At 40.7% G+C, this 21,864-nt stretch overlaps 1 protein-coding gene across 2 annotated transcripts in view; it reads right to left on the bottom strand.

Annotated features, from left to right (window-relative positions):
- The window catches only part of Adgre1 (adhesion G protein-coupled receptor E1), an 82,405-nt gene that overhangs the window by 8,487 nt on the left and 52,054 nt on the right, over positions 1-21,864 (bottom strand). For both annotated transcript variants that reach the window (XM_048427469.3, XM_085692338.2), the window contains 5 exons: positions 21,468-21,652; positions 20,290-20,460; positions 7,021-7,215; positions 5,072-5,307; positions 2,335-2,401 (listed from right to left, as the gene is read on the bottom strand). In XM_048427469.3, coding sequence (XP_048283426.3) covers positions 2,335-2,401; positions 5,072-5,307; positions 7,021-7,215; positions 20,290-20,460; positions 21,468-21,652 — 854 coding nt within the window. The remainder of the gene's footprint in view (positions 1-2,334; positions 2,402-5,071; positions 5,308-7,020; positions 7,216-20,289; positions 20,461-21,467; positions 21,653-21,864) is intronic.

Below are 21,864 nucleotides of genomic sequence, written 5' to 3' on the forward strand. Positions count from 1 at the left end.
TGACTAGAGGGAAGCCTCAGCCACTGTGGGTGGCACCATTCCCTGAGCAGAGGCTGTGCATGTATGAGAGTGGAGAAACTGAACTGGGCACAGCACGCATGAATTCATTGCTCATTGCTCTCGACTGTGGGTGTGATGTGATTAGTTGTTTGACTTCCTGTGATCTTGATTTTTCACAATGATTGACTGTAACTTGGAACTGTGAGCCAAATAAGTCCTTTCTCCTTTAAGTTTCTTTGTTAATGGTATACTGGGGGGGGGGGTGGAAGATTCGACTATAATTATAATCATTTTCTCCTTCCCTTTCCTCCCTTCAGTCCCTCCTTGTTCGCTTTCAAAGTCATGGCCTTTTTTGTTAGTTGTTGTAATATACATATATGCAAACATACATGTTTATGTGTGTGTGTGTGTGTGTGTGATATGTTGTTTGGTAGTATCCGACTGCCTTTGTCACTGTGGCTCTGCAATATAATTTGATTTAGTTTTGTTTTATGTTCATTATTATTTTACCTGCATGAATGTCATTGTGAGGGTGTCAGAGCCCAGAAACTGGAGTTACAGAGAGATGTGAGCTGCCATGTGGGTTCTGGGAATTGAACCTGGGACCTCTGGAAGAGCAGCCAGTGTGCTTAACCTTTGAGCCATCTCTCCAGCCTCAACTGCACTATAATTTGAGGTCAGGTGACAACTCCAGTCATCATCTCCTGATGACTTATTTGGTTATTTCTGATCTTTTATAGTTCTATGTAAATTCTTGGGTGGTTTTTATAGGTCTGTGAAGTGTTTTTATGAAAATTTCACTGAATATGTAGATTACTTTTGATAATAAAACCCAGCCATTTTACTACATTAATTCTGCCAATCCAGAATCATGGATAGTCTTTCTGTGATCTAGAATAAGCTATCAATGACACAAGGATAAAAGAACCTGGGGTGACAGCAGAAACACAACTTCATAAGAAGTAGAGGCTTGATGGAAGGCAAGTAGCAAGAGATAATGTTTGCCACATTTGATTTTGACAGCCAGTGTGACACAGTCTGCAGTCACCACAGGAGAGAGTGTCAACTGAGGAGCTGTCTGGGTCAGACTGGCCTGTGGATACGTCTGCGGGGTACTGTCTTGATTGCTATCTTCGGTTGGAGGGCCCATCCCAGGGTGGGAGGTACCATTCTGACAGCAGATGGTCCTGGCATGTTTGAGAAAGCAAGCGAAGCAGGAGTCCATGACTGGACTAGCAAACGGCAAAACTTCTCAGGTTTCTATTGCAAATACCTCCTTGCATTCCCACCCTGACTTCCTTCAATGATGGACTATGGCCTTGTCTTAAAGTTCCTTTTGCTGCAAGGAAACACCATGACCAGGAAGCACGTATGAGAGGAAAGGGTTTGTTTGACTTATACTTCCACATCACTGTTCATCACTGAAGGAAATCAGGGCAGGAACTCACACAGCACAGCAACCTGGAAACAGGAGCTGACGCAGAGGCCGTGGGGGTGCTGCTTACTGGCTTGCTCCCCCGTCTTGCTCAGCCTGCTTTTTTTATAGAACTCAGGACCATCAGCCCAGGAAAGACCATACCCACAGTGGGGTGGGCCTTCTCTCTCAGTCACTAATTAAGAAAATATCCTACAGCTGGATCGTATGGAGGCATTTTCTCGACGGAGGCTCCCTCCTTTTGGGTGACTCTAGCATGTGTCAAATTGTCATAAACCCAGCCAGGACAGACCTGAAAACTGAAATAAACCCTTTTCTCCCTGATAAGCTTTTTCCCACATTTTACTGCAGCAACAGTAATGGAGCCAGAACAGTGCTCAACATCTGCAAATATCACCAGGCTTCTGCTGATTTCTCATCTCACTTTTTCTAATCATGACCATTGTTCTTCACTTCGTTCCTTTTCTTCCTATTTTTCTTTTGGGTGCAGTGTCTTTCTATTTTGCAATGTAGCCCTAGCTGGTCTAAAACTTAATTTATTATGTAGACCAGGCTGACATCAGACTGACAAATATCTTTCTGCTTGTATATCATAAATGTAGTTAAATTCTTTTTTACCTTGTCTTCCATTCAGCATCTAGACCTAGAAGAGACTGATGGATCTATTTCTCCCCTAAAACACAAAGCATGAATAAGAAGGGTTGTTGTCCCTTCTAGGTGTTTCTGTACTTGGGCATGATTGAAAAGTGACAGACAGAGAAATCACACCCCCAAGGTGAAATCTCAAGAAACAAGAATCATATGAGTTTTGACAGTAGTAGACTTTGCAGTGTGATGACACTTCCTAACTTTGGCTTTCCTTGGTCACCAAATTGTACTCAAACACAGGTTTTCCTTACCGTGATGATCATGCAGACTGGACCTAGGAAACTCCAGATGAACCCAGTCTCTCTATTCAGCCAACAGCTGTAGAGGAAAACACAGGAGGCGTGAGCATTTTTCTCATCACATTGCCCTGGCAATTGTGCATTCTGCAGAACACTGCAGGGTGAGATGCATTTGGAAGCACTGTTGGTGGGGTGGGGCATACCAGTGTCAAATGGGCCAAGATACACCATGGGCAAATACTCCTGAGACCTTTGCCTAGAATGGAGTTCAGGCTGATGACTGGTTCATAACTTTCACAGAACTTTCTTCCTCCATACAGCACTCCACTAGTACCCTTTGTCATTCAAACCCCAGCTCCAACATTTTCTCCAGTGAGAACTAATTGTTCACCATTCTTGACTAAGAAATATACTAGGGTCTTATCAGCTTTCCACCCCCTCTTCTTCAATGTTCCCTGAGCCTTAGGTGCAGGAGTGTTTTGTAGATGTTTCAGTTGGGACTCGGCCCCACAACTCTACATTTTGATTGGTTGTGGTTTTCTATAATGGTTCTGTCTATTGTAAGTTGTTAGGTTTCCTTGATGAGGGGTAAGGACTACATTTATCTGTGTATAAAAGAACAAATATTTAGAATATGGTTAGAAATTATGCTGATTTAGTAAAGTACTGGTTATCCTTCAATATCTGAGACTTCACTAGCCTTTAGGAAACTGACAAAGGTTCTAGTACCAGGCATGATTTCTCTCTTGTTGGGAAGGTCCTAAGTCCAGAACAAGTTTTGGAGAGCTGTTGGTTACTACCAAGGTATGGAGACCACTGTTGGCACATGTAGGGTTATCCTGCCAGGCATCATTGTTGTAGTTCACAGGCTTCCTATGGGGGAAATTCCACAAGATCTCACCCCTACACAAAGAACTGTTGTCAACTAAGGAAGGCTAAAAGTGGAAGCCGTAGTCTCAAGGGAATAGCACACCAATGGTTATCCAATATTAAATGGTTAGTCCTGAAAGCAAACATACAAGAAGCACTGTGAAGTCTGAGCAGGTTTTATTTATGCATTTAGGAAAATAGTAAAAATAGCCCAACTAGATAGTCTCTTCCTGGGAAATTAAACTCAGACAGTTGTGAGTCTTCTATGTAGTGAACAATTTGGTGGCAATGATACCAACAAAACTAGAAGACCTACCCGTTCCTATGGCTCAACAAGAGTTGAGCATTGTTAGAGTAATGTAAAATGCTATTAAGCCAGCATTTAGTATTCATGACAAGCCCCAATTAAAGGGTTCATTTTATTATTTTTAATAAGTTTAAATATTGTTGTCCATGTTGAGTTGACTATATGATTGACATCTATTACACACTTCCTGGGAACCCCAGCTTCCTTGAGAAAAGGACAACCATCCAAGCATATGCCCTCATGCGAACACAGCTAACTGAGTACACCACAAGGCTCTACCTCTCTCTGAGGATCTGTAGGCAGCTATTAGTTGCTGGGAGAGAGAGACAGAGACACTTTCTTCAGTGGTACAGTTTCTGGTAAGTTATCTACACTCCTGTAAATAATCCCTCACCCATACTCTATAAACTCATTAGGTCACCCAAAATTGACATGGAAGTAGAAGTGTCCTCATTGGGAAGATGGAGATCAGCAGGGTCATTTGGAAGTAATTTAATTGATATGGAAAGACCCATCTCACTGTGAGCAGAACCATTCAATATTCGGGGATCCTAAACTGTGTAACTGGAGAAATGTAACTGAGAACAAGCAAGTGAACACGTGTGCACTTATTTCTCTGTCCTTCACTGTGGATGTCATGTGGCCAGCTGCTTGATGTTGCTTTTTAGCTTCCCCATAATGATGTACTATCACCTGGAACTACAAGCTAAAATAAATCCTTTTATCTCTTATATTGCCTTTTGTCAAAGTAGTTTATCAGAACAACAGAAATGATAAGAACAACAGAAATGAAACTATAATGCCTCCGACCTGAGTACTTTGAACCGCAAAACTCTGACTTTTATACCCTGGACCTGTAGATGCCTAGCTCCTGAGGCTGAGAGCTATAGGTATCTGATCAGCCTTGAACACCCACGGGCCCACACCTTCCACCCTGGAATGTTTCTCCTTGTCTATACACATTATCCTTCAGAGTAGAGTGAAGGGTTTCCATCTGGTCAGTCGGTAACATCACTGCTAGAGTGACTGCTCTTAGTGGCCGCATAAGTGTTTTGTGGTTTGAATGTTGTGCCAGTTAATGTTTGTAAACTCAGTACAAACTAGAGTCATTGAATGTTATGCCAATTAACATTTGTTAACAGTACAAACTAGAGTCACCTGGGAAAAGGGAATCCCAACTGAGGGATTGCCACCATTAGATTGGTCTGTGGCTATACTTGTGGGTTATTTTCCAATGCTAATCAACACAGGAGGTCCTAGCCCACTCTGAGCAGCACTACCCTAGGCAGGTGGCCCTGGCTGTAAAATGCAGCTCAATGAGCCTGGCTGTAAGCATGCCAGAGAGCGTCATGTCTCCATAGTCCCTGACTCCAGGTTCCTGCCTTGACTGCCTGCCCTGATTTCTCTGCCACAATAGATTGTTCCCCTTCAAATGTTCTTAAATAAAACCTTCATAGCTTAATTTCCTTATTATTTTAGGTACCTTTGCCATGGAAACCATTAAGGTAGTTAGTACAGCCATCATCACAAAGCCTGGAGCAAGATCTTCAAAAAGAAGAAAATGACACTCACATATCATGCATCCCGTAGCCCTGTGGCTGTACGCTGGCAGAGATCACGACAACCAGGCCTGGAAGCCCATAGCCAAAGGCACAGAGGTGCAGCATCTTGATGTTTCGAGAGCTGAAATAATTCACCACCTTCAGGTTTCTCACCATCAGGAAGAGCATCACTGCTTCCACCAGCATCCAGAAGAAGCAGGCAAGGAAAAGATAGTGCAGGAATCCCGCAATGATGGCACAGGCCGTCTGCAGGGGAGAAGTCTGCATATCAGGATCCTCCAGCACAGGCAGAAGGTTGGGAAACAAGGACAGGTGCAGGACGGCCTCAACTGGGGTTCCTCAAACAATCCAGCCTCTTTTTTCTGAGCATAATGTAGTCACTCCCTCACCATGACGGAATAGTGAATACCCAAGCCAGGTAGCCATGGCAACAAAAAGAGAAAGGTCTATGGTGATGGAGCTAATAAAAGGGGAAGAGAGGAAAGCCACCTGGGACTCCAGGTGCTACTTACTCCAGGTTTCCCTCAGCTGAAAGTCACCCTATAAGTTAGTGTACATAAGCAAAGGGAGGGTTCGGGAGGGAGGGGCTCTATGATGCAGCTTCCATGAAGACGTCACCCATGATGTTGTGGGACATGTGCAGTGATGCAGCTGTTTGGGGGTCCCCCAGACTCCTGTAAGTAACCCTTCGTCTGTGCTCTGTTCACCAACTGAACCCATGTGGAACCATTTTTCAGTTTGTCATCAGCCAGTAAAGTATTTTCCCCAATCCATGCATCACGGGTGAGGAAATCCATTCCTAGCACCCTAATACAAGCCAGGCATGGAAATGCACACCTGTGGCCGCCTAGTAGGGAGCAAAGACAGGGGCTGCCTGGGGATCACAACTAGTCAGCTGAGCCTACTTGCTGAGTTCCAGACCAATGAGAGACCCTGTCTCAAAAAAGCAAGGTCAGGCCGAAAAGATGGCTCAGCTGATCAATGCACTTGCTCCCAATATTGATCACATGGAAGAAGAGAACCAACTTCTACAAGATGTCCTATGTATTCCATGACATGTGCATGTGTGCACACATTCAAATACACACCCAGACAAATAAAATACATAATATTTTGAAGCAAGGGTAGTGAAATACCTCTGTTTCTAAAGTACTTGCTACAGGAGTGTGAGGACTGGGTCAGAGTTCAGACCTCCAGAGTCTGTATAAGCGCTAAGTGGACAAACTGGCACACCTGCAATTCCAGCTCTGGAAAGAAGCCTGCTAGTGAGACGATTCACATTGTCCAGCTCTGGATTGGTTGAGAGACTTCACCTCAATAAGAAATGTGGAAGAGTGATTGAGGTTGAGTCATTACACCAAGTTCGCACAGACGCAAGCATGCGTGCACACATGCATATGACACATACAACAAGAAAGAAAAATAGAACAATAGGAAGAATCAAAATAATTCATAGCATGATCAAGGAGCTGATTTTAAATTGACAAGGGTCACAAGAGATCAACCCAGTGAGAAACTGACTATGATGGTTAGCTTCCTGTCAACTTGACACAAATGAAACTCAGCTAGAGAGATGGAACTTAGACTGATAAGACTGACCTGTAGGCAACACTGAGAGGCACTGAGATGGGAAATCATTGTGTGCAATACTGTCTCTGGGATGGTGGCCCTGGGTTGTGTGAGAAAGTAGACTGGGTAAGCCAGGAGAAACAAGCCAGGGAGCAGCTTTCCTCCGTGGCCTCTACTTCCTCTCTTGGATTCCCTAAACTGTGACATCAAAGTATAGGCTGGAATAAACCCTGTCCTGCTCAAGTTGTTTTTGATTATGGTTTTTATCACATCAACAGAAAGAAAACCAGGACACTGGCAGTGGCCCTGGGGAGGGCACTAGATAGGGAAGGGGAGAGGAACATGGGAAGAGGTGCAGCTGCACTGGATCACAGTCCAAGGGTCACTGACCTGGTTGTCCGTCTTGTCCACACCCATGAGGAAGAGAAACTTGGCCAGGAAGAGACACACACAAAGGTGCAGGTGCATGTAGGTGTTCTGGTTCCGAACAGCACGGCACAGCAGGAAGGTGGCTATGGCCAAGGCGAGGCACACCAGGGAGATGACTGTACCCACGTGGCTGATGACGTACAGGGAGAATTCCATCTAGCAGGAAGGAAAATCATTGTTGGCCTCACAGTAGAACTGAAATTCATCCTCAAACCCAGAAATAAAGAAGAGAGCACCTTATTCAGACCTGAACTGGGAGGAGAGTACCAAGGTTTCTGTCCCCTAGAGTCAAAATAATCTGAATGTCATCCAGGAAACTCTGAAAAATCTGAGTACTCATTCCCCACCCCCAATGTTTGTTGACCTTCCATACTGGAGAGAACATCCACAAGCTACAATTCGCATAATTGCTTGCTGTAGAAATCCTGGATGTAGTATTTATTCTTCAAGGAATACAGACATTTGAGAACGTAGAAAAAGAGGAAACTACCACCCATCTGTAGGTATGGATAAGCTGTGGCCAGACTCCACACCCTAACTCTTTAGCCCCACCATTGCCTAGAGACGGAGCATACATGACCCTAGCAATTTCTGGGCCCTTTGAATTGAGCTGTGAGGAGAGGGAATCATGAAGCTCCGATATCTCCTTCATCACTCAAAATGTCTGAAGAAGTTTCTTCCTCTGGGGTTGAGCACTAATCACGATGCTGATATCTGAAACATTTCAGTTTAGAATGAAACTAACAGTAATACTATTCATTAATGGGTAGTTGTAAAATTCATGGTGCCTTCTGTGTGTTAAAGATATTGCCAGTTACACTGTTAAGATAATTGTCCACAATTTTGCCAGCTCCCAGGTATAAAAATTTTTGATGACACATAAATACCTCAGCTTGCTCCACTAAAAGGAGGAGCGTACTAAGAACTGTTTTGTTTTGTGTGCATGTATATACATGTGTATACATTGTATGTCCAGGTGCATGTGCACATGTTCCCACAGGCACATGGAGACCAAGGGACAGCCTGTGGTGTCACAATAAGGAATATCATCCACGGGACTTTCAACAGCCTGGAGCTCACCAACTGGATGAGACTAGATTACCAGTGAGTCCTGGGGGTCCATTTGTCTCTGTCTCCCACCACTGAAGGGATTCCAAGCCTGTGTCACCATCCCTGACTTTTTACAAGGGTGCTAGAGAATGAACTCAGATCTTCATATCTCAAGGCAAGCACTCATCAGACTCAGCCATCTCTTCAGCCCATGGCTGCTTTTTATGGCCACTTCTATAGAATCACAATAAATCATATTAGTACTTATAAATGTATTTGTGATGTTAACTGTGTGTTAGTTTTTTTTTTCTTGCTACTTTACATGAGAGCTGGGTTCCACTCAGATGGGCTAAGTGGCTGATCCAAAAACAAAAACATGACTCCCACAGAATCTGAAAGGGAACATTATTATCATCCCACTGTAAGTCCTAAGCCCCACAGTCCCCTTCAAGAATCTTGGTACCTCTGTTGTAAGGAAGTGCCCCTTCTGTTGTGTGGTATTTTGATCACATTCTGACAATAAAGCTTGCTTTGAATCAGAGGGCGGAGCTAGTCACTACCTGACAAAAATAACCATAGAGGCTTAGAGGACTAAGAACAGATAGAGAGACAGGAAGTGGTAAGACAGGATTTAGAGAGGATCTCAGTCTTTTCGGATGCAGGAATTGAAGAGATAGGAGGTCACTGGTGGCTTCTTCACCACTGCTCTGATCATTCAGGTTCACATCTCTGACTCCTGATTTTTTTTATTGATAAAGAAATTAGATAGGCACAGAGTGGACCAAGAGGTGAGAGAACAACTCTCCAACTAGACAGCCCAGTCTAGAGGCCCTAGGTCCTGGGGCAAAACCCAGGCCCCCTCCCCAACCTGCCTCAGCTTCACCAGTCTTCCAGGAGTCAAGCTTCCTGCAGGTAAGCAGGAACCCCACATCGAGCAGACCCTGCGAGCTACAGGTCCTACTCCACCCACAAACCCACCCATGCCCAGTGACCTCAGAGGACCTCTGATGCACAGACTGCAAATGCCCAAAGCAGACCAAGATGTGAGCTCCCAAGCTGGACATTCCAGTCTCTAGGCCATGAGGCAAAACCCAAGGCCACTCCCTCCACCTGCCTCAGCACCACTACCCAGGCATCAGGCAAGCCTCCTGTAAGTAGGCTGCTCCACTTCCACATCGATCAAACCCTGTAAGCTACAAGTCCCATTCTGCCCCCCATCCACAGTGATCTTGGCAGCTCTCTAAAGCACAGACTGTGTCTGCACAGAGCGGACCAAGAGGTGAGTGTCCAGCTCCCTAGGTGGTCAATCCAGTCTCTATGCCCTAGGCACTAGGTCAAAACCCTGGGCTGCTCCCCCACCCACCTCAGTTTCACCAGCTAGCCAGTAGGCAAGTCATCTGCACACTGGCTGCTCCAACACACACCCATCAATCAGATCCTGTAATCTACAAGTCCTACTTTGCCCTAAATCCCACCCACCCATCCATGGAGACCTCAGCAGCTCCCTGAGACACAGAGAGCAACTGCACAGAACAGACCAGGAGCAACTAGCTAAGACACAGAGAGCAATTGCAACGATCAGTCCAGGAGAGGAACCCCGAGACACAAACATCACCTGCAAAGATTGGACCAAGGGACACTTCCAACACAAGGTAGAGGAAGAGATAGGTAGGTGCCATTGCAGGAATACATTCGGCACCCGAAAAAGCAACATGGCAACACCAGAACCCAGTGGTCAAAAAACAGGAAGACCTGAACATCCTAACCCAGAAAAAGCAGAAGAAAATGGCCTTAAATACAACTTTATGAAGATGATAGAGACCCTTAAAGAGAAAGTGAAAAACTCCCTTTTAAAAATGGAGGAAAAGGCAAACAAAAAATTAGAAGAAACCAATAAATTTCTTAAAGAAAGTAAAGAAACACCATGGAAAAACAATCAAACAGATGAAGCAAACAGTTCAGGACTTGAAAACTGAAATGGGGCAATAAAGGAAATACAAATCAGAAACATAGCTTGCTCCAATACTGAGGACTTAAGAAGTGAGTGACAACCATGCAGTGGGACACCCCACTCTCTAGGACCTCCAAAGTGGGACAAAACTCTGGGCTCCTCCTCCAACCCCCTGAGCTTTTCTAGCCAGCCAGCAGGAGAGGTTCCTGCAGATAGGCTCCCGCATTATCCAGCCCCATCCACCAGACCCTACAAACTACTAGCCCCATCCTGCCCCAAACTCACCTATCCTCCTGAAACCTTGGTGGAACTCTGAAACACAGCTTGCTCCAACACTGAGGGGACCAAGAAGAGAGAACCAAGAGAGCAAACCAGAAGAAAAGACCAAGAGACCAGGCTTAGAGAGAACTGAGAAGTTTCTTGCGACACAGACGTTGGCAGTATAGCAGACCAAGAAAACTTCCCAAACACTCCAACAGCCACTGCAAGAATTGGACCAAAATGCAAAGACACTCTTGGACTCATTTGAAGGAAGAAACGGGTAGGTGACAATGCAAAAATTCATTAGACAATCTAAAAATCAACATGGTAACACAAGAACCCAGTGGTCACACAACAGGAAGAATTGATTATCCTAACCTAGAAGAAGCAAAAAAAGTGACTTTAATGTAACTTATGAAAATTATGGAGACCTTTAAAGAGGAAATGAAAAACTCCCTTAAAGAAATGGAGGAAAAGACAAACAAAAAGTTGGAAGAAATTAATAAATCCCACAAACAAACCCAAGAAAACCAACCACCCAAACAAACAGGTGAAGCAAACAGTTCAAGACTACAACACTGAAATAGAGGCAATAAAGAAAACACAAACCGAGGGAATTCTGGATATGGAAAATCTGAGTAAACGAAGAGGAACTACAGAAACAAGTATAACCAGCAGAACAGAAGAGATGTAAGAAAGAATCTCAGGTGTTGAGGATACTGTACAGGAAATAGACTCATTGATCAAAGAAAACATTAAATCCAACAAATACTTCTAGGAAATCTTGGACACCATGAAAAGACCAAACCTAAGAATAATAGGGTTAGAAGAAGAACTCCAGCTCAAAGGTACAGAAAATATATTCAACAAAATCAAAGAAGAAAAATTTCCCAACATAAACAAGGATATCCCTATGAAGATTCAAGACGCTTACATAACACCAAGTAGACTGGATCAAAAAAATCCCCTTGCCATATAGTAATCAAAATGCAAAACATGCAGAATAAAGAAAGAATATTAAGAGCTGCAAAAGAAAAAGGTCAAGTAACATATAAAGTTAGACCTATCAAAATTACACCCAACTATTCAATTTCCATTGAAAGTCAGAAGGTCCTGGGCTGATGTGCTACAGACACTAAGAGACCACGGATGCAAGCCAAGACTATGATACCAAGCAAAGCTTTCAATCACCATCGATGGAGAAAACAAGATATTCTACGACAAAAAACAGATTTAAACAATATGCATTCACAAACCGAACCCTACAGAAAGAACTAGACAGAAAACGCCAACCCAAGGAAGCAAACTGCACACACAAAAACACAGGGAACAGATAACCCCCCACCAGCAGAAACCAAAGAAGGGAAACACACAAACACTACTACCAAAAAAATAACAGGAATTAACAACCACTGGTCATTAATATCTCTTAATATCAATGGACTCAATTGACCTATAAAAAGACACAGGCTAAGAGAAATTTTGGCCCTTTCATCATCTGTGTAAAGGACGGCTACTGATTTTTTTTAATTAATCTGGTATCCTGCTACATTACTGAAAATGTTTATGACTTATAGAAGTTAGGATCTCACAAACTATATTGAATAGATATGGAGAAAATGGACAACCTTGTATTGTTCCTGATTTCAGTGGGATCGCTATGAGTTTCTCTCCATTTGGGTTGATGTTGGCTGTTGGCTTACTCTATATTGCCTTTATTATATTTAGGTATGTTTCTTGTATCCCTGCTCTCTCCAAAACCATTATCATGAAGGGATGTTGTATTTTGTCAAAAGCTATTTGGGCATTTGATGAGATGATCATGTGGTTATTATTTTTCAGTTTGTTTATATGGTGGATTATGTTGACAGATTTTCAGATGTTGAACCATCCCTGCATCATTGGGATGAAGTAAAATTCATCATGGTGGATGATATTTCTTATGTGTTCTTTATGACAGTATTTTATTGAGTATTTTGGCATCAATGTTCATGAGTAAGATTGATCTGTAATTCTCTTTTATAGTAACATCTTTGTGTGGTTTGGATATCAGGGTAATTGTAGCTTCATAAAAAAAGAGTTTGGCAATGCTCCTTCTATTTCTAGTGTGTGTAACAATTTTGAAGCGTATTGGTATTAGGTTTTTTTTTAAAAAAAAATCTGTAGAATTCTGAATTGAAATCATCTGGTCCTGGGATTTTTTTGCTTGGCAGACTTTTGATGACTGTTTCTATTTCTTAAGCAGATATAAGTTTATTATATTTGCTTACCTGTCTTGATTTAATTTTGAGAAGTTAGATCCTTAATATTTATCCAGAAAGTTGTTGATTTCTTTTAAGTTTTCCTATTTTGTGGTGTATAGGTTTTCAAAATATGACCTAATGACTCTCTGGATTTCCTCCATGTCTATTGTTATGTCCCCCTTTTCATTTCTGATATTGTTAATTTGGATGTTCTCGCTCTGCCTTTTGGTTAGTCTGGATAAAAGTTTGTCTATTTTGTTGATTTTTTGGAAGAACCAACTCTTTGTTGCATTGTTTTTTTTGTATTGTTTTCTTTGTTTCTATTTTGTTGATTTCAGCTCTCAATCTGATTATTTCCTGCCATCTAGTTCTCCTGCGGAGTTTGTTTCTTTTTGTTCTAAAGTTTTCAAATGTTCTGTTAATTCACTAGTTTGGGATTTTTCCAGGTTCTTTATGTGGGCATTTAGTGCCCTGACCTTTCCTCTTAACACTGCTTTCAATGTGTCCCATAAATTTAGGTATGCTGTGTGGCCATTTTCATTGAATTTTAGGAAGTCTTTAATTTCTCCCTTAATTTCTTCCTTGAGCCATTAATGATTCAGGTGAGCATTGTTTAATTTCCATGTGTTTGTGGGTTTTCTGGAATTAGTGTTGCTGTTAAATTCTAGTTTATAGCCATGGTAATCTGATAAGATACATCAGGTTATGACAATTTTTTGTATCTATTAAGGGTTTTGTTGTTGTTGTTGTTGTTGTTGTTGTTGTTGTTATCGAGTATGTGGTCAGTTTTTGAGAAGGTTCCATGAGGTGCTGAGAGGAAGGTATATTCTTTTCTGTTTGGATGGAATATTCTATAGATGTCTGTTAAGTCCATTTGACCCATAACATCTGTTAGTTCCCTTATTTCTCTGTTCATTTTTGTCTCACTGACCTGTCCAGCGGTGAGAGCGGAGTGTTGAAGTCTCCCCCTATTAGTGTCTAAGGTCGGAACAGGAGAACTCACAGAGTGAGTTCCAGGGAGCTCATTGATTCTGAACTGACAGCGAGGGAGCCTACATGGAACTGATCTAGGCCTTCTGCATGGGTGTGACAGTTGTGAAGCTTGGTCTGTTTGTGGAGCTCCTAATAATGGGATCAGGATCTGTCCCTGACTTGAGCTGACTTTTGGGAACCCATTCCCCATAGGTTGCCTCACCCAACCTTGATGCAGGAGAAAGAGATTAGTCCTGCCTCAACTTGATGTCCATGCTGTATTGACTCCCATTGGAGATCTGCCCCTTTCTGAATGGAGATGGGGGAAGAGTAGGTGGGAGGGTAGAAGGAAAGTAGAAGGAGAGGAGGGAGGGGGAAATGGTCAGTATGTCAAATAAATGAAAAAAAATTAAAAAGAACAGGTTAGGAAAAAATCTGCCTTTAATAGAGCCGACTTATAATAATTCCCAGCCTATTAAAAGATAGCTGTGGAAAATCCTTCCACAAAGAATGTTAAGCAGTCCTACCTTGTGTCAATATTTTGTACAACAGCCATTGGAAATAATCAGGTTTCTCAATCTATAATTTACCATTATATGGATGATATCTTACTACCTGATTCAGATGCAAATACGTTAGAGAAAATATTTGAGGAATTACAGAAAATTTGCCTTGTTGGGGATTACAAACTGCTCCTGAAAAAAATTTTAAAAGGAGAGTCTATTACTTACCTAGGATAAATACGAGGTTTACAAAAAAAATCGACCACAGAAAGTAAAAATCAGGAAAGATCAGTTATGAAATAATAATGATTTTCAAATATTGCTGGGAGGTATTAACTGGCTATGGCCCACAATTGGAATGACAACTCAAGAGCTAAGTAATTTATTTCAAACCTTACAAGGTAATAAAAACTTAAATAGTTCAAAACAAGTATCTGCTGAGACTGATAAATAACTAGTTTTAGTTTTAAAAAATTAGAGGATGCACATGTGAATTGTTTGGATCCAGACCTTGATTTTATTCTGGTTATTTTACCTTCTATGAATTCTCCTACTGGAATTTTAATGCAGAGGAGATAAATATCTTATAATGAATATTTTTACCAGAAAAACAGAGTAAAAACTTAAAACCTATGTAGAAAAAGTTTCCAAATTGCTTCTGAAAGGAAAATTAAGACTTTATCAATTAGCAGAAATAGACCCAGTGGAAATTGTGGTACCTTTTACTAAGGCTGAAATCTCCTCATTACGGACAGAAAATGAACATTGGCAAAGATATTGCAGTAATTTTTTGGAAGAGATTAGCAACAAACATCCCAAAAGCAAGAGACTTCAGTTTATGAAGAGAATGAATTAGCTCGTTCCTCAAATAGTAGAGGGAACACGAATTTCCAGAGTCCCTACACTCTATACTGATGCCAACCAATCAGGAAAGACAGATTTTTAAATCAGGAAATTAAAGTGGCTCAAATCCCCTGTGATTCTGTTTAAAACTTAAACTTATATGCTATTCTCATGGTATTATTAGATTTTCCAGAACCACTTAAAATAGTTACTGACTTTCAATGTGCAGAAGGAGTTGTTTTACATATTGAAACTAATGAATTTATTGCAGATGATTCAGAATTAACTTTGATATTTATTAAACTACAAGAAATAATCAGAAATAGAAATCATTCCTTGTATATAACACAGGTCAGAAACCATACAGGTCTTCCAGGCCCCCTAGAGCAAGGTAATTATGGAATGATATTGGTATGAAATGTATTAGATGCCTCATAATTTCATGAGAAAAACCATGTTAATAGCAATGGTTTGAATAAAAATGTTTCCATCACTTGTCAACAGGTTGAGGAAATTATAAGGAAATAGCCTACTTGCTTTCCGTATGATCAAACTCCACTATCTCCAGAAAATAACCCAAAGGGAACTCAAAAAATAAAATTTGGCAGTGGATTTGTTTCATTTTGTAGAATTTGGAAAACTGAAATACCACACCATACATACATATTGAGGATTTCAATGGGCATCTTCTTTTAGGTCCAAAAAGACTGATTCTGTAATTACACATTTATTATAAGTTATGACCATCATGGGGATACCTGTAAAAATTAAGACTGACAATGCTCCAGCATATGTCTCTAGTAAAATGAAATAGATTTTTAGATATTAAAACATAAAGAATATTACCAGTATACCACAAATTCCTACAGGACAAGCATTTCTATAAAGACCTAATTGCACTCTAAAAGATATGATTAATAAACAGAAAAGGGTAATAAAAACCCCTAGAAATAGACTGAACAATGCATTATTAACTTTAAGTTTTCTAATGCTAATGAGAAAAAATGACAACTGCAGAAAGACATTGGATATAGGAAAAAAAACTGCTGAATTAAATCGGCTCATATACTTTAAAGATGTGTTGACCTCAGAGTGGAAACCAGGATGTGTGTTCTGTTAGGGAAGAGGTTTTGATTTTGTTTCTACAGGAGAAGGAAAGCTATGGATACCATCAAAATTGATAAAGATCAGATTTGAACATGAGAGACTTCTTGATTAGAAGAGGTGATAGTTTATCAAACAGCATGAGCATTCAATCAAAACTAAAATATAAGACTAACAAATGTCTTTCATTTGATCAGATATAATTTGCCAAAAAGGAAATTCCCAAAAGTTAGGGTTGGGACAGGGTTTTGTTTTTGACTTTCCAGAAGAATGAAGGCATTCAACTAAGAAAAACGAAGACCACTGGACAGATGAAACATCTGAAGAAAAAGAACAAATCATCCAGAGAAAATGTCCTCCCCAAAAGAGTAAATTGTCCTAGTGGTATAACACGTTTCCAACAAGATAAAATTTCATATATTTTCCCAAATGCTTGTTTCTGCTGTTCTCTATAGACACATAGGGCAAATGGTCTTTTTGTAGTTCCAGTTCAATAAAAAATTGAACTGTTTGTTTCTGCTGTTCTCTATAGACATATGGGGCAAATGGTGTTTTTGTAGTTCCAGTTCAATAAAAAATTGAACTGACTTTGGAGTTAGAGCGTGGCTCTCTCCTTCTCTACTCAAGCATGTTTGTTAAAGTAAAATCCAAAATCTCTGTCTCATGTCAAAAGAGCCACCTGATATGGAACAGAAGAAAACCCAAAATTAAGGGACTATTCTATAATCACTAATTTCATATTCAGTTGATTTTATTTAGACTTAAAATTTTTAAGGTATAAATATTATCTCAAACTTTATAAGATTTACATATATACATATAGATTTTTTAAACTTTATGTTAATGATTATATAATGTACTAATTTTAGAAAGAGGCTCCATCTAGCTTCCTGTATGTGATTTCAGGTTTGAGTCTCTGTCAAGTAACTAGGAATTATGTTTTTGTACCCTGGATGTACTTCACAAATTGTGGTCTTTTAACCTCTCTGAGATCTGCATATGACATTTAAAATGGTTGTTTTCTGCAGTGTACCATGGCCATTCCTAACAGAAACCTTTGACATTTCTGGAAGGATGATAGGGCCCCAAAACAATGATTCCACCTGGATTGCAGTAATGCCACTAAGCTGACAAACACCACCCAAAGATCATCTTTGTACTACAAACTGCTCAGAACAATTACAAGGAGCTAGCTGGCTGAGATGGTCAGGCCTCATGCACTGCTCCAGCCAGCACTTCAGAAAAGCCCTATGTTTTCTCACAACAAAGAGAATGGTAACAAAAGCTATAGCTAACTCTCCCAGGACTTGACCATTATTTCAGTTTTATCATGATCCCCTAGAGATGCCATCACCCCCCCCCCAGACAGCAGGAAGCAATCTAGAGAACATGAAGCCAACATTGCCCATAGGTGGGATGAATGGCTTTTGATCATCCCATGACTTATGGATATTTGTCATCATTTAGGGGCTTGTTATAAGTTGCTGTTGGTAATGGTCAAGAAAAAAGCTGAACAAAGGATATTAGATTCAGGGATCACATTCTGAAATGAAAAGGGAGAATATAGAATCATGGGATAAAAGGGTAGATTATTGAATCTACTTTTAAACTAAAAATCAATTACTACTCCCAAATATTTTACATTGGTATGGAATTTTGCATTGAGGTAAATTTGAGGTTATTTTTGTTATACTATCTATGTTTCTAATCTTGTTGAAGATATTTTTATATATTGATGCCAACTTAAAGTTATTTTGTTAGAACATACTGTGTATATGTTTCTGCTCTTATTTAAAGTATTGTCCTGATGCAGCTCATTTAGCAATGTGATGTGAGTTTCTAGTCCTTGAAAGTTATTATTACAAAATATTTAGGATAATAACAAAATGCAGGTTAGTCACCTATTACAATCAAACCTGTATTCATGTTAGATATGTTTTCAAAGTCAAACAGAGATATATTGTAGAGGGACAGGTGATCTTCAAATGCTTTAAAGATCCACAGAATATGGCATTACGTTTTTTTAATAATATAAAGCTTTTTATGACAACAAGACATATCTGTTTCTGGCAGTACCAATCTACTTCAGAGAAGATGATTGGCATTGAAGAAACTTCATCTACAGTTTGCTTTTTGGGGGGCAAAAGTTAGCCACTGGGCAAGAAACTGACCTTGCCTCAACTGCTGACAGTATGCTGTCCAAATTGGACAAGCAAGTCACAAAAGAAAGTGTCTGCCAAACTTCGTTATAGTAGGACAGTCCTTCAAAATTCCTACTTCACAGAAAAGACTGTCAGATATTCCAGGCTTGTAGACTGAAGACAGATGCACCAACACTACAGAACAGCCTTGGGTTACCATCCAGGAAGCCAATTGTTTCTATAATTTCTTAGTTTTGGAAATTGTTTGCTCTGTACTACTTTACCTGGGTAATATTTATATCTTTTCCGTGTCTCTGATATAATTGAAGACTAGATAGTTATAGTTTTTCTCATTACCAAATACAGAAAAGAAACTCACAAAAGAGGTGTAAAGAGTGTAAGTTTGGGAGACATAAAAAGATAGTTTTGGGTTGGTAACACAAGTTAAGATAGAAAGTAAATTAGGTACAAAATTTTGGATTCATCAAGATAGAATATTGGAGTATTTTCTCTGAATTTGCCAAATGCAAATGGACTGGGCACTGTAAATGCAATTCTGACCTGGTAATTGTTCTTATTGTATACAGTTTTATTATGTTAGAGTTATAGCCTTTCCTTTATATTTAGACAAAAAGGGGGAATGTGTGATATTTTGACTGCATTCTGACAATAAGGCTTGCTTTGAATCAGAGGGCAGAGCTAGCCACTAGCTGACCAAAATTAGCCATAGACATTTTGGAGGACTGAGAACAGCTAGAGGGATAGGTAGTAGTAAGGCAGGGCTTAGAGGGGTCTCAGTTCTTTTGGATAGAGGAATTGAAGAGATAGGAAGTCACTGGTGCCTTCTCCACCACTTCCTTGATCATTTAGGTACTTACCCTGAGATCTGACTGCCAGTTTTTATTGATAAAGCATAATTAGATAAATGCATCACCCTCAATCATACTTTATCAATCAAGGGCATTTTCCATAACAGTTGAGACACCTTCCCTCTCTATTAAGTCAATAAACTCAGCTGTACTCACTTTTCGGTCCCTTCTGTGGATATATCTCAATGGAGACTCTACACTATACACAGGACCTCAATGGCAAGGGATTCTAGGAACTGTAGTTTGTAGATGATCTTTCTAGTGAATGGAGTACAGAGCATTCTTTGGGGAGGGGATGTCAGAATTTTATCAGCCATCGCTGGCATTCAGAAATTCCTACAACTCAATTTGTGGTTGATGTCTACAGTTTAGAACAAAGGGAATTTTGGCACAAAGCTTTCTCAAGTTTCAGGTACTACCTCCAGCACTTACTAATTCCATGATAATGCAGGCCACTAAGCATCAATCTTCTATCCCATGAACTTGACCAATAAACAATTAGCTTTGAACAAAAAGTCACAGCATAAAGTGACTCATAGAACAAGATCTGTGAAATATATTGGATATGTCTGATTAGAGTCTGTGACGGCTCATCTTGATAGTCAAGGTAATTAAATCTGAAATCCAACAAATGGTCATCTGTTGGGCACACCCATGACAAATGTTATTGTTCAGGCTATGTGAAAGACCCATCCTAGATCTGCTTGGCAGCCCAAACAAAAGGAGGTCTAAGGGGAAGAGCTTTGCTTTTTGCTTCATTTTCTTCACATCTTGCTGGCAACTTTATCTATTCTGATATTGTTGCTGCTGCTGTGTTCCTTGGATGATACCAAACCCCATTCAGGTTTCCAATGTGGACAGAAACCCAGAGTTCTCCAAATATCCTTCAGACTGTTAGTGCTAGGCTGATATCCAACTCCTTTGCCTGAGTGTTTACTGGGTTCTTGGCCTCTCTAGTGTGAAGGCAGCCATACGTAGAATGCATAGGTCATACCATGCAAACCAATATATAATACAGCTCCTCTAACACATGATCATTATTCTGTCCTGTTCCTCTTAGAAAATCTGACCAATGCAGGGCTATTACATCTGACTTTGTACTTTAGTTACATGACTTCTAACCACATCATGAATTCCTCTATCATGGGGCTACAACACACATCTTTCTCCCCCTGTGGTTACTATCTGCAATACTCAAGACTATGGGGGAAAACCAATGATGTTTTATCAACACATCCCTATTAAGTTTCAGTCAAGATACCCAGGAAAACATGAACAGTTGCCAGTACTCACTGTGAGCTCCTGAGAAGCCATGATAATGGCCAAGTTTGCCATCCGGTTACAGCTGCACTCTGTGTAGGTCTCAGATGCTTTGGTGATCTCACAGCCTGAGCGTGTCCATCTCCCATCCTCCATATTAGGGTTCCAAGAGACACAGATGGGCCTCTCAGACTTCTGCTTTGGCTGAAAGACCAGAGGTCCCAATCACCTGAGAACTTCACTGGGATGGATTCAATGTGACCAAACTCAAGCACCATCTAGAACCAGAACTTCCAGGGAATGGAAAAACTGACGTATTTCAGTTTGTAGTGTTGCTTTATCTGATGTTAGAACACACTGCTATTGTTACAAGGAAATTCCTTTCAGAGCTGGGGAAATGGCTCAGCAGATAAAAGTACTTGCTGTGCATGCATGAGGAAGTGAGTTCAAATCCCCAGCACGGACATAATAAAAGCTGAGAGTGGAATCATAGGCCTATAATCCTAGCCCTGGGAAGCAGAGATAAGAGTTTCCATGAGGTCTGCTGATCTGACAGCCTGGCTGAATCAACAAACTCTGAGTTTACTGACTGATCTGGCCTCAAAAAGTAAGGTTGAGAGGAGGCTGTAGAGATTGCTCAGTGGTTAATAACACTTCCTACTCTTTCAGAGGAGCTGAGTTGGGTTCCTAGTAGCTATATTAGGTGGTTCACAACCATTTGTAACTCCAGCTCTGTGGAACCTGAAGCCTCTGGACTCCATGGGTTTCTGCACTTGTATGCACATACCCCCCCCACACACACACACAATTGTAAATAATAAATGTAAATCTTTAAGAGTAAAATGAGAGAAATAAAGACACCTAGCAATCATCTTTAGCTGCCACATGTGCTAAAGACTACGTGCATGTGAGCATGTGGGCACACACACACACACACACACACACACACACCTGTACAAATACATATACATAAGCATGAACACTTTTTTCATCAGTAGTTGCACTGTGTCACCACTAAAAAAAAAAAAACTTGGGAAAGGGTACACAGGATCTCTCTTAGTAAAGAAGAAATGGGAATCCATTTCCTTCACCAAAATATGTTATTGTTTCAAAACAAAACAATCAATTGTTTCTTAAATAGGTGCCATCACAACTGGGGTGGCAGGATTCCTTGGTAGACAGACAGGGGTCTCAGGAGATGCTACACAAACCTGGATGTGCTGGAGGGTGTAGACAACAGTCTTGGAGAAGTCCTCCTTCTTCTCCCCGGTCACAGTGCCACCAACAACACGGGAATTCATCTTCAGCTTCCAGGAGGCCTGACCATCTTCGAAGAAGCGTTCATCTAAAACTGATTCCATGTTTGCAAAGGAGACAAAAGCCACTCCTGGGGTCCCTGCATGTCCCCAAAATAAAACAAAATAGAATTGCTTGTTCCGTTGATAATATAGATGGCACATGTGCACAACAGGCACATGGTCAACATGTGAGCACAGGCAACATGTGCACACACAGGCAACACATATGTCATGCACATAGACAGACTCTCCCCGATTTACTCTAAGGCTGAAATACCAGAGAACTTCCATATCAACTGAGGCATGAGAA

Source organism: Myodes glareolus, chromosome 8, assembly GCF_982192425.1.
Source record: "Myodes glareolus chromosome 8, mMyoGla1.1, whole genome shotgun sequence".
NCBI classification, from domain to species: domain Eukaryota; kingdom Metazoa; phylum Chordata; class Mammalia; order Rodentia; family Cricetidae; genus Myodes; species Myodes glareolus.